We start from the raw sequence: 16,464 nt of genomic DNA on the forward strand, positions 1-16,464 counted from the left end.
CTCAAACGCAATTTACTCTTCCTACAAAAAAATCAGTACATCGGAACTTTGCCTCAATCAAAAACGCAAAAAAAACTGCAGAACAAAAATCTCTGCAGAGCTGAAAAACTGCAGGTACCTGCAATTAAGACCTGAATAGAAAATTCACTTTTACTTCCCAGTGTCCTTCTAAAGCCAGGTGTTCCGAACATATTATTGTTTTTAAATTAAGCTGATATTTTCCTACATCTATTAGAACAACCTTGAGTGTGTCACAACTATTTGATTTCCCATTTTCTGTTTTCCTCGCCACTCAGATTTCCATATTAATTGCTAAGTAATCCGTTAAGTGATTTTATACACTAGTAGGGGAAGAAAAGTCCCTGCAGAAACATGAAACCGTTCAAAACTGAATTAAATATTTTTCAACTAAACAACACTACAGTATAACAATACTTGTAACCCAAGCACTCTTAGTAATTCGACTACTCGTAAAAGTCAGCCATTTTATTGTTTCTAGAGTCGCAACAATGTTACACCAAGACAGAACATGTTTTTATTCCCCACTCTCATTTCAGTTCGGTATTCAAAGTGGTAAGGGAGCAAGTTGATGGTAAAATCAATCCATATTTTCCCTCCAACACACAAAGTTCGGGAATCAATATTAAACACAACAACTATAGTTACAGACTATCACTATACAGAAATGTACTAGTCAATAATGTCACCCTATATGAATATGTCTGACAGACTCGAGGAAAAAACGCTCTCACAGTCATGTCTGACACTCATTCAATACATCATCAATATTATGATGTAATGAAAATCATTAACGAATTTTATATTTTCAATACTCTCATATGTCAACCTGCCTTCAAAACAGACAGGACTTAATGAGCAAGATTGAATAATCAATTTTCACTTATTTCAGTACTGTAAAGTTACTAATGTTTATGGTATGGTAAAAAATGAATGAATGAATTTCAATAAAATATAAAATATTAAAATATGTTTAATGTTTTTATTTAAATTTATAAAATAATTATATGGAAAAAAATATATTAATATTTTCATCAAAAGTTCTAACTTCACCAAATCTTAAAGTGAAATTATGCTCATTTTTTCGCTGTGAAGTTGAGTTGAATGACGAATAAATATTTCAAGAGATTCACCATTATAATGGTAAATGACCAATAATTGATTATAAAAGATGTTTACGATATAAAATCTGTAAATAATTATGAAAATAAAAACTAACTTAAATATAAAAGGATGACCCACTCTTTTAAAAAAATTAAGATATTTATAAAAGGTTATTTTGATTTTTACCTGTGCACTAACAATTTATGGTTATAAATAATAATAAAAATAATAATAATTATAATAATAATAATAATAATAATAATGATAATAATAATAATGATAATAATAATAATAATGATAATAATGAAATAAACAAAAAGACAAAAAACAACAACAACAACAACAATCAAAGCACAGAAGGCGCTGAATTTGTTTGGGTCTCAGAATGTAAGAAAGGTGCATGTTGTGAGATTATATGTTTAGTGCCACCAATGCTTTCCAGCGTTTTAATTGTAGTAAATTGGCTATAAGACTAATTGCAACACTGATATTCAATCCAATGTTTATTTGACTTTAACAATTTAAAAAAATGAGTTACCTTTACTGGGATTTGAACTCCAGACCTCTCGCTTCCTAAGCGAGCCCGAAAACCCTTCAGCCACGGTTAAATTTATATGTGAACGGCCTGAAGAAAACCATATTATTCTAAATTTGGGCTTGTAACGACTTTTAACTGTTGTTTAACACAGATGTAAATAATCCTGAAGCTTACTATAAGCATGTATATTTATAAAGAATCAAAGGGCTTCAAGTTCTTTGGTATTTTCTGATCTTTGCAATCTAAATCGTACTGTATATCTGTATGCATTTTCCTGTATAAGTTTATTTTTATGTATTATAATTCATTTTGTAAGGCACATACGGAATTCTGCATGACTAGAGTTGCATAAAAAAATCATTTATGTTCTTTTTTTACGACAGCCACACTTTATCCTTGTAAATCATGGCTACTTCCTTAACAAAAACAATTAAAAAAAGAATTTAACAAAAAAAAAATTTCCTCGACTGGATTCGAACTCGAGACCTCTCACTCACTAAGCGAGCGCGTTACCACTGTACCACGGAGAAGTTATACACAGAATGTCTGAATAATATCAAGTCATTCTAAATTTAGAACTTCCATTGCATTCAGGTTTGTAATCCTTATTAATTTCGAGGTATTTTGTTCAGGGTATACCTGTTGTTTAAAATTGAAGTAAATATTTTAGCGAAAATCCTCTCGCCCAAACAGTCCGACATGTAGAATCTATATATTCCACTACTCGGTTTGTGTAGTATTCGGTAATCTACATGGCTAAAAATAGTATTTTCATTGATAAAATCATATTCATCCGCGTAATTTGTGATTGTGCATTTATTGACAATTCTATAAGCCAACGCTATTGTTTAACTTTAAATGCGTTGTAATTTGTTGGATACTTGTAACAAAATAAACTATTTCTTTCTTTTAAATCGCTAGTTTTAAGCTGTTTTGAGAACTACTTGTTGTTAGGTTTGTCATAAACTTCTGTGTCAGAGATTGAATGTCCGCTTTGTATTTAGTTATTTTCGATCAGAAAATACCAGAAAACAATATTAGAAATCTTCGACCATTCGGGAATTACTTTGCTTAAAAATTGATGCGCCTGTCTTTGACCATCTTTACGCAGTGATCTCCCCTGAATTTTTCGGCTTTAGTGTACATACAAAAGGGAAGTAACCGCTTCAAGTGGACTACTTTCGGCATTTGCAATTAAGAACATTAGACTCTGAAATTTCGCTACCATTATTTGTTTGGTCTGACGACCCAAACAAATAAAAACCAAAAAAAAAACAGTCAATTTAGAATTTCAAACACATTAACATAAAATGTTATTTTAATATTCATTAGTATATAAAATTCAACACAAATTCCATACAGCAGATCCTCCCTGTAACCATGGTAAACATATAAATCTGCTAGTACTCTATAAATACAAAAAAGCTTTTAAATAATAGTGCTTTATCATAACCTGTTATATAATAGCAATAAAACATGAGCTAAAATATAGTCCAGATGCGCTCACCTAAGTAATGTTTTGACATTTTCACTCCATCTTTTTTTTGTGCGGAAAAAAATGAACGAGATAAGAAAGATTAATGTTAGAGAAATGAGCGAACAGCTTGTACATATTTTTTTTTAAAAATTGATTCAACTTGTTTTACTTGTAACCCTAACCAGGCTAAATATTATAAATGCACTTGTCCATCTTTCAATCTGGACAAAACCATTTATCATTTTTAGGGAAAATTGTATTCACTGTCAATAGCAAATAGTGCAGAAAGTGATTTGAGAGCACATATCTTCACCTTTAAGTGCAGTAACAGGCTAAGTCCTTCTTAATTTAAATAGGAGTTAACCAGTTATTGCACTATGGTGATGATATGTGCCGTGCATTGGTTGCATGGGTAGCAGCCAGTAAAAAAACAACAACAACAAAACTTCCTTCAAATAATAATTACAAAATAGTCCCCATGGCTATAGTTTCTATGAAATTAATAAATAATTTTCGACAGTAACAGATTTTTTAGTTTATAAAAAAAAAGAAATAATGTTTTAAAGCTGCACGCCTCCAGATGAGTCAAAATATTTCAAGAAAATCAATATTGAGAAAAATGTTCTAACATTTTTAAGAGAGGTAAAAACATTCAAGATCCAAGTTAAATTGTACATGTTATGTGCAGTTTAAGACTAATTTTGCAGTATTCACTGCATTACTAACGCAGTAAGGGCTGTTTTTGCATATGTTGACCACTTCTTAGTATTTTTCTTGGATTGTAAGTGCCGATTGCAATATGTAAATTACTTTATATGCTCACCTCACAATATTTTACTTTTAAATACATTTCCAAAATTTTCATGAAAATTAACATAAACCTGGAGGCTGCTTTAACAGACAAAATTAACAACCTCAAGTAGCCAGTACATCATTTTAATGTCAGTCTACCATGAATATTTATGGTTCTCTTTCACATAGTTCATTGTCCTAATCAAATAAGATACCTAGACAAGTCATGAAGATTTAGAGTAAATGGAAGTAAAAAGTTTTGAGCACGAGGAGAACAGAAAATCTTCCAGCTTAACAAACAATCATAATGCTCAAATATTCTGGGCCAAAGTTAAATTTCATTAATTTCATTGTAGTTTACCTTGAATCTGTAATTTATGTTGACTTTAAAATTTTCTGCAAACAATTTTTTTTTTAAATACACAAATTACAACATTGTCAACATGCAGCACAACTGTATTTCCTTCACCAAATTCTCCCTCATTTTGCAGTAGAGCACAATGTGCTGACTGCGGTCTTGTTCTCCAGGCTCACCTTAGTTTGTAAAATGGATGTGCCCAGCTTTAAATTTGGAACAGTCCATTTCAAGTTTAAGGGATTTTAATATCAAAATATCAAAACTGAGCTACCAGCAGTATAGAGCCTAGTCAGACTGCATGGATGTGCCAGCTGGCCTGACTCTATACTGGTGGCAAAGTCTTAACACTTTTAATTAGTTCCAGAAGGTTAAGGGTTAGAAACTAAATAGACAAGTACCGTCAGGTTGTGTGTATCGGGTTCATTTGTCATCAAACCTGATATTGAGCCTGGTCAGACTACACGGATGTGCCAGCTGGCCTGGCTCTATACTGGTGTCAAAGACTTACCACATTTAGTTCCAGCAGGTTTAAGGTCAGAGAACCAGCAGGTGGTGTGTATTGGGGTTCATTTGTCATCAGATGTGATATTTGTCATCAAGCATGATAATTATTATTATTTGTCATCAGATGTGATAACTATCTCCTGTCATTTATGTCATGATTGTATCACTTAGACTGATGACTTACTTTAATGTTTTATGTCCTTCTTACTTAGGACATGATCTTTCAAGATCTACGAGTGAATAATAATTGTGGTCTCATGTTATAAACTTTCCCAGCTTAAAGACCCACTATGTCTTAAAAATGCTTTTATTTTTATTTCTCAAAATTGCTTATTTTTGGTGTCTTGTAATAGTTTCCAAATAGAGACTTATTGGCAAATTACCTGGACCATCTTTTGCATATGTTGCCTATTTTTGCAATTACATTTGTAGTTCAGTTATAGTAATTTAGTATTTTTTATGGAAGTCAAAATACTATTTTGTTTACATTTTGCTATTTTTGTGACAACTATTACATGTTCACTAATGATAAGATTTAAGAATCTAACATGCTCTAAATCCATTATTTAAACATTTTAAAACTCATGTTTGCCTTTCCTATGAAAGAAAAAAATATTCGTTTCTGATAAGTAATGTACCTTTAATTTTATGCAATTAACTTCTTTGTTAGCCCACTTAACTGGCAAGGAAGTATTACAATAAATATTTAGGGGCAAGGGATTTCAAAACAAATATCTGAGTAATATAAAATCATTGATATCAATATTGGCATCTTAAAGGAAAACATTTTAGGATCCACATGGGTGAACTTGCATTTGACAGTTCTTCTAAATAATATCACCTAATTAAACACATGTAAATTGCCAATGGCATGAATTTTAACTCTAGATAAAAGTGGTAATGTTTTTATATAATTATGATTGATTTATATCAAGTAAAAACATCATCATTTTAAAAAATGGTCATGAAGATTCATAATTATAACAAATTTCAAATAAATGATTTACATAGTAAAAATTCAAACATGGGTTATAAATATTTACCATTAATCAAAATTGTTTAAATGGACTTGTCCATTTTCCATTTTTGATACTTGTGGCACAGGCTAATTACTTTCAATTTAAGCTTACACATCTAAAGGGGAGCAGTTAAAGTTAAAAGTGCAGTTTAGTAAGACCAGGTGACCTAACACTGCACTTGTAAGACCAGGTGACCAAACACTGTAGTTGTAAGACCAGGTGACAAAACACTGCAGTTACAAGACCAGGTAACCTAACACTGCAGTTGTAAGACTAGGTGACCTAACACTGCAGTTGTAAGACCAGATGACCTAACACTGCAGTTGTAACACCAGTTAAACTAACACTGCAGCTGTAAGACCAGGTGAACTAACACTGCACTTGTCAGACCAGGTAAACTTAACTGCAGTTGTAAGACCAGGTGAGCTAATTCTGTGTAAGGACAGACACATAGGTGATAATTTTAGCCCTCAGCAATTTTCATTAATGTCTTATGAAAAATTAATTCGGTAATACATTACCATTTAACACTAACCATATGTTGTGTTTATGCAGTGTTATTGGAGTGATGCAACATTTAACAGGCATTTTTATCTGATCCTTCGCAATTCTGTATACAATATCAAAGTGGAAATAATCATTACTACCATATCTACTATCTCAATATCATTAATGTTCTATTGTTGTTTATGGACATACAACAATAGAATACAATCATTACAAGATTATTTTACTGTCTCCATCCATTGTCTGCTGAATTTGAATGCTTCAAACAATTTTACAATTCGATTTCACTTATGACTGTTTTTTGTGCAGATAATTAGCTATCAATAATGCAATTTGTAATAAATTACAAAATTTTTGATTTGTTATTTTAAGTCAAAACAAAAGAAGTAAAGAAATAAAAACTCCCACATTGTTACAGGGCATGAACAAAACAATTATATAAAATAATTAAATATTGAAAAAAGATGAAAATGTTTATAATTACATTGTTTTCATGTCTTTATAATCAGTTTTTTTTTAACTCAGGTAAATATGACAAATAATTTAAATGAAACAACATTTAACAAAATATATATTCCAATGCTATTTTAAGATGCATGCAGATAAGCCAAAATATTGAGAAAAAAAAGAAAAAAACTTGAGAAAAATATTCTCTGATTTAAAGAAAAGTAAAAAAAGGTTCAGGATAAGAGTAAAAAATAACAAGTTATAAGCAATAAATGACAGATTTGGCAGTTTTTTCACCATATTTCTTCTGTGTTACTTAAACGCACTAAGGGCTATTATTTATAAATGTTGCATATTTTGACCTTATTTAGGTAATTTACATGGATTGCAAGTGCTGTTTGCAATGTGTGAATTACTAACTAAATTGTTCACTTCAATATTTCTTCAAAATTTTCATGAAAATTAGCATGAATCTGGAGGTGTGGTGCTTAAAGTAGGTTTGGTCTGCAGCTCAATTTGTCAGAAATTTGCAAACATCATTCAGTCAAGTTAGACAGTCAGAAAATACAAGAATAAGTGTTATTGGAAATGCAAATTATAAGCTTAATTGACATGTAGTATTGAATAATAAGAGGATATTTTTTGGTTTGAGTGAAATATGGAATATATTTTCACGAAACATGATAAAATGGCATTTTATCATGTTGAGTGCATGAAAATCTATACCATATTTCATGAAAAATGAAAAAATAACCTTTTTATTTAATTTCATTATCAAAGAAAAATTGTTACGAATCCCCTTGCTTCCTACCCAACTGCAATTGTACAGCATGCAGTAATATATATATTCTTTATAGATGCGTTTTGTTTTGCATGCGATGTTTGGCGCAGAGTACATTGTGACGTCACGTAAACAACTCTTTAAACGTCTGTTCAGTGTTAATAACTGAATTAAAGATATTGGTTTTCGGATTTATTTTCTTAGTTAGACCATTTTCTAACATTTTAGATAGTTTTCAAAACAAAATTAAAAAATCAGATTTTTAAAACAAAATGGCGAAAGAAGTCCCTTAAAATAAATATGAGTTTTGACTCCGCCCACTTTCATATTTATATTTCATATTTATTTTTTACAAAAATGAAATATAATTGACTGATATAGCACCTTATCACATAAACCGCGGCGCAGGAGTGTATATAATAAAGCCATTTAATAAAAACGATATTAAACTAGACGATATTACACTAGTGTAATAACACTTTGACGTCACGTCATTTGCACTATAAACATAGCGTTAAAGCGCGCTAATGTTAGCGTTACACTATAGGCGCGTTAAAGTAAAATGACTCTTGTTAACAGTTTATCTGTCTTATTTTATATATGTGATAAATAGAATATTATATTTGTGTAGATTCAATACTAAATTTATTGAACTCGTAAAATAAAACAATATTATGCTCGCCAGAGGCTCGCATAATATGATTTTATTCAACTTGTTCAATAAATTTAGTATTAAACCTACACTCATTCAATATCCTCTATATATTTCAAGGGTAAAATTAAATAAAATCTCAAATATTGTATCAATAACTTTCATTTCATACCGCATTTCAACACAAATGTTAACAATATACATGTATATCTATATTGATTTTTTCCTACTAAAACTCTCAGAAATGGTTAATACTCAGTCATGTTATATATAACATTACTTTCTCTTTTTCCCATTTCTGTCAAAACAAAGAACCTATAGTTCCTGTTAAAAGCATGTGATACTAAAGCGCTGACATACTGCAGATCAGATAAATTATCACTTTCACCACAACAAGTGTCATCATCATATAGCAACAGCTTGCAAGCTGAGTGCACAAACCAGGAAACATCTTGTTAATATTGAAAATATACATTACTATTATTTTTGCGTAATCATTACTGCCATCCAAATTGTTTTATTTTGAATTTAGAATTGTTGACTGTTGGTTTGCCAGAGATTTTAATTTTTAAAATCAGAAAGAATAGTGCCAGGTCGATGTCAGCATGGCAGTATGAACCCTGACCCATCAGCATAACAGTATATAGCCTGGCATGACAGCATATGCTGACAGTTAATAGCCTGGTCCATCAGCATGATAGTATAGAGCCTTGCCCGTCACACACTACCATCATGATAATCAGGTCAGACTAAACAACAGTATAGTAATCATCATCACTTGAATTGAAAGTCTTAATGGAGAGTTCAATCCCCCTAAACTATTAACAAATAAAACTGTTAAATTTCATACATGTAAATGAAAAACAAAAAGCAGCAAACGCAGGACTTAACACATCTATATTTTCATATTTTTTTGGTCATGAATTAGTTGGAAGACAAGAATGAAATTTCCTCCTTTTCTAAATATAGCAAAATAAAACACATAGTGATAAATAAAATTCTCTGTATCTATAATAAGCAATAATATTTTATAACCATAAACAATATGCAGCTGGTATTGTCTTTAACTCGTTCTTTAGGAATCGACAGGAGACCTTGTAACACCATTTAACTGCTTCATAATTGACAGGTCTCCATACAAACTACCATGGATCTGGCATCAGAAAATTAGAATTACCATTCGCCTCTTTTTTTTCCCTCATTCAGACAAAAGTGAAATATAAGATAATCAATTTGGATGATGAGTTTTACCCTGACATGTGTATTCCCCCAAGAGGGGACAGGTTTACAGGATTCATGGTATTTTAGACATATCAAGGTTTCATTGAGTTAATTACCATTGATTGGGGACATTGAGTTATGTTCTGTTGTAACAAGATGAAGAGCTATTTGACTGTCCCTGTGGAGAGAGTCACACAATATTTGCAAACATGCATGGATATTTTTCCAATTACTGTGTTCATGTATTAATTAGTATTGTTTCCCTCTTTCAGTTTGTACAAATTTATTTTTGTTTGTGATTGTGTTGGAAGCTATAAGCTTATTGATACACTGTCAAATACGTTCCCAGAACCAACTAGTACTTAACAATGAATGTAAAGTTTCTTGCTCAAGGAAACAAAAGCTGCCCATGACTGGGTTTCGAACTCACGTGGCCAGCAATCCTTAGATTGCTAGTCTGATGCCTCAACCACTGGGCCACGGCGCCATCTGTTTTTTGCTTTTTTTTTTTTTTGCATTGTTTTCATAGCCAAATATGACAGTACAACACTCTTTTAACATCAAAACAAAATAAAACAACAGCTGTCAAAGGAGCAGTGCTCTTCATTGTTCTCAATTAAGAACAAAGAAAAGGGGGCATAAATCTGTAAAACTGTTTGGCAGAACTACTTCCCCTAGATAGGTAACAAATATTTCAGTTTTTTTTTAAATTGGGTTTTACGTTGCACCAACACAGCAAAGGACATATGGTGGCTTTATTTTGTAACAAGCTAAACCTGTGCGATGATGAATCCATAACATTGATTTTAACTGAAACACAGTTGGAATTTGTTAAAAATAGAGAAATACTTACTTCCGTCATTTATGTTTATACCGGCATGTATATACCAGTACATCACTGGTGACGCATTGAATGGTTGTCTAGGGTGAGGTCATTCGCCGCATATTACAAAATGATTTGTCATGATGTTGCAAATATTCAGTGCCCTTATAATAATTTGACTGTTACTTTCAACAGTCTGATTCTGTAAAGGTTTATGGCTTGTTTATATATGTAGAACAGTTTTTGATGAACTTCTGCTGGGGATCAACCCTGTCACCTCCCAGATACTACAATCATGCAGTCTACTCATAAAAATCACTTACCTACAAATCTTTTAATCTCATCCTGTGTGAAGGATCGTCTATAAATGGAGGGCGATCCAATATTGGTCCGGTAATGTTGATATACCCTCAGCTGATAAGTTTCTCCCTCTGTCTTAGCTTCATCACCTTCTTTGTCACTTTCAACCTCATTACTGCCCTCATTGATGCTCTCATTGCTGCACTCATCTTCTGGCTGATCCTGTGCTCCATTTTTGCTCAAGGTCAACCACTTCCTTAACTCTCTCTCAAGGTCAAATCCTTCTCGATCTGTAAAATAGTTAAATACATGAAGTCACTTGCAAAGGTAATTGAAAAATTTGATGATACATTTTTAATCAGTGTCCAATTTACTATGTAAATTAGTCTAGTCATCGTCGATTCATTAGCTGAGAGCTGAGGTATTTTTATTTTCTTAAAATATTAAAAGTACATTATTATTATTTCATTTTTAATCAATCATCTTTTTTTTTTTTTTTGGGGGGGGGGGGGGGGTGGGGGGATGGGGCACCTTAGATGTCCCTCCCTACATTATTTCAGGCACCTGAGTGGAACAACTGACTTTCTGTAAACTAGCTGGATAACTTCCTCACATGAAATAATTCAATGTCCCTGCTACTGTTGCCCCAAAACATAAGAATATGAGTACAAACATGAAGGTATGAGATATAAAGGTATGAGTTTTTATACATTAAAATATAAGTATATAAACATGAAGGTATGAGAATTAAAATGAGAGTATGAGAATAAACATGAGAGTATGAGAATAAACATGAAGGTATGAGAATAAACATGAAGGTATGAGAATAAACATGAAGGTATGAGATATAAAGGTATGAGTTTTTATACTTTAAAATATTAGTATATTAACATGAAGGTATGAGAATTAACATGAGAGTATGAGAATAAACATGAAGGTATGAGAATAAACATGAAGGTACCGTATGAGTTTTTATACATGAAAATATGAGTATATAAACATAAAGGTATGAGCTTAATCTGAATTTATATTTATCTATCTTCCATGCTGTTTGGCTAGACTTTGTGTCACTTGTCTGAGGTTTAACATACGGATAAAAACAGAGTTTTAAAAGAAGGATAAAAACAGAGTTTTAAAAGAAGGATAAAAACAGAGTTTTAAAAGGAGGATAAAAACAGAGGTTTAAAAGAAGGATAAAAACAAAGCTTTAAAAGAAGGATAAAAACAGAGGTTTAAAAGAAGGATAACAAGAGGGCCATGATGGCCCAAAGTCGCTCACCTGTATATAGGCCCCCGGAGCGGGGCCAGTTTAAACCCCAGGGCTTTTATTTGAACAAACTTGGTTGACACCTATTAGAAGATGTTTCATGCTAAACATCTAAGGTCTAGCTTATTGGGTGTTTTAAAAAGAAGATTTTTTATGTATATATATATAGGTTATATGAAATATATATATATATATATGTATTGTATTTTTGGTGTGTGTGTATATATGAAACTATGTATGTATCTATATTGTATATATATATATCTTATATATATGTAAATATATATGTATGTATGTATATATATATATATATTAATAAATATGTATGTATGTATATATATATATATATATATATATATATATATATATATAGTATATATATATATATATGTATGTATATATATAATATGTATATATCTAAAAAAAAAAGTCGAGCTAATGAATGACCCCCGGGGCGGGGCCAATTTTGACCCCAGGGCTCTTATTTTTGAACGAACATGGTAAGACATCCCCCATTTGGAAACATGTTTCATGCTAAATATTTTAGCTCTAGCTCTTTGCATTCTTTAAAAGAAAAATATATGCATATAGGGAAAATCAATGACCCCCTGGGGCGGGGCCAATTTTGACCCCAGGGCTTTTATTTGAACAAACTTGGTAGTACACCCATTAGAAGATGTTTCATGCTAAATATCTTAGCTCTAGCTCTTTGGGTTCTTTAAAAGAAGATTTTTTAAGTTTTTTACTATATACATATAGAGAAAACAATGACCCCCCAGGGCGGGGCCGATTTTAATTCTAGGAACAAAATTTGAACAAATTTGTTTTGGACCTATAGATGATACCATAGACCAAATATCAAAGCTCTAAGCCATTTACTTTTCAGACCAGAAGATTTTTCAAGTTTTTCACTATATGTATATAATGAAAATCAATGACCTCCGAGGGCGGGCCAATTTTGACCCGAGGGCCATTTATTTGAACAATCTTGGTAGAGGTCTACCACACAATGTTTCATGCCTAAATATCTTACCTGTAGCCTTTGCCAATTCAGAGAAGAAGATTTTTTTTATGTTTTACTATATACATATTAGAAAAACCTATGACCCCCCGGGGCGGGGCCAATTTTGACACTAGGGACAAAATTTGTACAACTTTGGTATTGGACCTTCAGATGATACCATAGACCAAATATCAAAGCTCTAGGCCATTTACTTTCAGACCAGAAGATTTTTCAAGTTTCACTATATGTATGTAATAAAATCAATGACCCCCGGGGCGGGGCCAATTTTGACCCCTAGGGCCATTATTTGAACAATCTTGATAGAGGTCTACTACACAATGTTTTCATGCCAAATATCAAATCTGTAGCCTTTGCCAATTCAGAGAAGAAGATTTTTTTTAGATTTTACTATATACATATAAGGAAAAACCTATGACCCCCCGGGGGCGGGGCCAATTTTGACACTAGGGACAAAATTTGAACAACTTTGGTAGAGGACTCATAGATGATACCATATACCAAAAATCAAAGCTCTAGGCCATTTAGTTTCAGACCAGAAGATTTTTCAAGTTTTTTTCACAATATGTATGTAATGAAAATCAATGACCCCCCAGGGCGGGGCCAATTTTGACCCTAGGGCCATTATTTGAACAATCTTGATAGAGGTCTACTACACAATGTTTTCATGCCAAATATCTAATCTGTAGCCTTTGCCAAAATCAGAGAAGAAGATTTTTTTAGATTTACCTATAGACATATAAGGAAAAACCTATGACCCCCCGGGGCGGGGCCAATTTTTGACACTAGGGACAAAATTTTGAACAACTTTGGTAGAGGACCCATAGATGATACCATATACCAAAAAATCAAAAGCTCTGGCCCATGTACTTTCAGACAAGAAGATTTTTTAATTTTGTGTTTTTTGAAATCCCTTTTCTGGCCCTGTGACCTACATATGCAACAGACCGGAACCATTTGAACAACTTTGAAAGGGGACCACCCAAGGATCATTTCTGTAAAGTTTGGTTGATGTGCAGTCATTGGTTTCAGAGGAGATGTTGTTTATGTGAAAAGTTCACGACGCACGACGCACGACGACGGACGACGGACACAGGGCGATCACAATAGCTCACCCTGAGCATTGCTCAGGTGAGCTAAAAACAAAGCTTTAAAAGAAGGATAAAACAGAGCTTTAAAAGCAGGATAAAAACAAAGGTTTATAAGAGGAATAAAAACTTAAAAGAAGGATAAAAATTGAAGTTTAAAAGAAAGTTAAAAACAGACATTTAAAAGTGAGATAAAAAGTTTAAATTAGATAAAAATATCTCAGTTGTTAATTAAAGTGATACATGCTTAAACCGGCTTATAGCCTAATTGAACTTTGGCCTAGAATAGGTCTATTAAGGGCAAGGCATTCCAATCAGAAATGGTCATAGAAAATGGTCATAGAAAAGACTGAGTATTTGTAGTAGTCAATAGTTGTTTGAAATTGGAAACCTAAATTGGTCTAGTTACTGGTTTAAGATAGTCTGGAAGAGGAATGGCAACGTTATTTTTCAGGATAGTTTGAAGCATAATAAGGCATAAAGGCTCTAGACTATCTGTCTTTGCGCTAGACTCCTCTAACTCTAGGGAATCAAACATGGCTGAGACACTTGATTGTAGTCCTTCTTTACCCAGTGGGCAACAGAATGCTGCGCAGACTGGATCTGGTCGATGACAGCTCCAGTGCAAGGTGACCTGAGACACTGGAACTGTACTCAGAATTGTCCATTTGAGAGTTTCTCGCCTTATACCATATAAATGCAGCTTATAGAGAAGTTTTTCACGGCTGACCATGTCAAAAGCTTGTGAGAAATCAAGTAGTATGAAGTCAACTTGAATTTTGTGATTGACAGATTTCAAGATTTCATCTACATGTACTAATTTTAGAAGCAGAATTTGACAGGTATGTGTTTAAAATATGAGGGTATGAGTATACAAACATGAGGGTATGAGTATATAAACATGAAAGTGTGAGTATAATAAACATTTAGGTATGAGTATAAACATTAAATTATGAGTATAAACATGAAAATATGAGTATATAAACATGAAAGCATGTTAATAAACATGAGAGCAAGAGTATATAAACATGAAGTTATGTGTTAATTAACATGAGAGTATGAGTATATAAACAATAAGGTATGAGTATAAACATGAAAGTATGAGTATATAAATATGAAAGTATGTTAATAAACATGAAAGTATGAGTATATAAACATTAAGGTATGAGTATAAACATGAAAGTATGAGTATATAAACATTAAGGTATGAGTATAAACATGAAAGTATGAGTATAAACATGAACGTACGAGTATATAAACATGAAAGCATGTTAATAAACATGAGATGAATAGTATATAAACATGAGAGTATGAGTATATAAACATTAAGGTATGAGTATAAACATGAAAGTATGAGTATATAAACATTAAGGTATGAGTATAAACATGAAAGTATGAGTATATAAACATGAAGTTATGAGTATAAACATGAAAGTATGAGTATAATAAACATTAAGGTATGAGTATAAACATGAAAGTAGGAGTATAAACATGAATGTACGAGTATATAAACATGAAAGCATGTTAATAAACATGAGAAGAATAGTATATAAACATGAGAGTATGAGTATATAAACATTAAGGTATGTGTTTAAAACATGAAAGTATGAGTATATAACCATTAAGGTATGAGTATAAACATGAAAGTATGAGTATAATAAACATGAAGTTATGAGTATAAACATGAAAGTATGAGTATAAACATGAAAGTATGAGTATATAAACAAGAAGTTATGAGTATATAAACATGATAATATATGTTTATAAACATGAGAGTATGAGTATAAACATGATAGTATAAGTATATAAACCTGAAGGTATAAGTATATAAACATTAGGGTATGAGTATAAAAGTGAAAGTATGAGGATATAAACATGAAGGTATGAGTATAAACATATGAGTATAATAAACATAAAGCTTATGTGTTCATTAGATTTTAAGATGAAGATATAGAAGACCAATGTTTAAAGTTGTCTCTCTTGCAAAAAAAATCGACAGATATTTTATCTTAATCTTATTTTAGAAAACCCTACTTACATGAAGACTGATAACAAATATTGTAAATTTAACCAAAAAAAACTATTTACCCAAAAGATCTGAATCAACCAATTGTTTTAAATCATTCCAAATATCCTCCTCCAACTTTGTAAAGAAAACTTCAGAATCTTCTTCCATATTTTAAGATATATTCATTAAGTCATTTGTTTATAATCATTTGTTTATATTGTTTTTAAGAGTTGCATTAAGTGATTAAATGTCTCAACACTTGAAACTAGATATCAGGAAGTTTAAATCAGATAGTCATATTGTACTCGCGATGATATGTTAATTTCATTGTTTAAGATATATATGACAACAAAAATGAACAATCTTCCTGATTTGTTATCTACTACTGTATGACGATGAGTCATTCATCGATCTTAAAATCACCCTACTATTCATTCAAGATAAATTATCAGTAAAAATAAAATATAATCTTTCTTTTATTTTAAATTAACTTCCATAATATCTTTGAGATGTTTGTTATTTTTTGGCTTGCAGCCACG

The 16,464-nt window shown here is 31.6% G+C and overlaps 1 protein-coding gene across 1 annotated transcript in view; it reads right to left on the bottom strand.

The window, feature by feature from the left end:
* The window catches only part of LOC132721758 (FYVE, RhoGEF and PH domain-containing protein 4-like), an 88,346-nt gene that overhangs the window by 59,279 nt on the left and 12,603 nt on the right, over nt 1-16,464 (bottom strand). The window contains exon 2 of the mRNA XM_060706124.1: nt 10,565-10,831. Within this exon, the coding sequence (XP_060562107.1) occupies nt 10,565-10,831 (267 nt within the window). The remainder of the gene's footprint in view (nt 1-10,564; nt 10,832-16,464) is intronic.

Source organism: Ruditapes philippinarum, unplaced genomic scaffold (genome assembly GCF_026571515.1).
Source record: "Ruditapes philippinarum isolate M1 unplaced genomic scaffold, ASM2657151v2 ctg1407_1_1_1_1, whole genome shotgun sequence".
Lineage (NCBI taxonomy): Eukaryota > Metazoa > Mollusca > Bivalvia > Venerida > Veneridae > Ruditapes > Ruditapes philippinarum.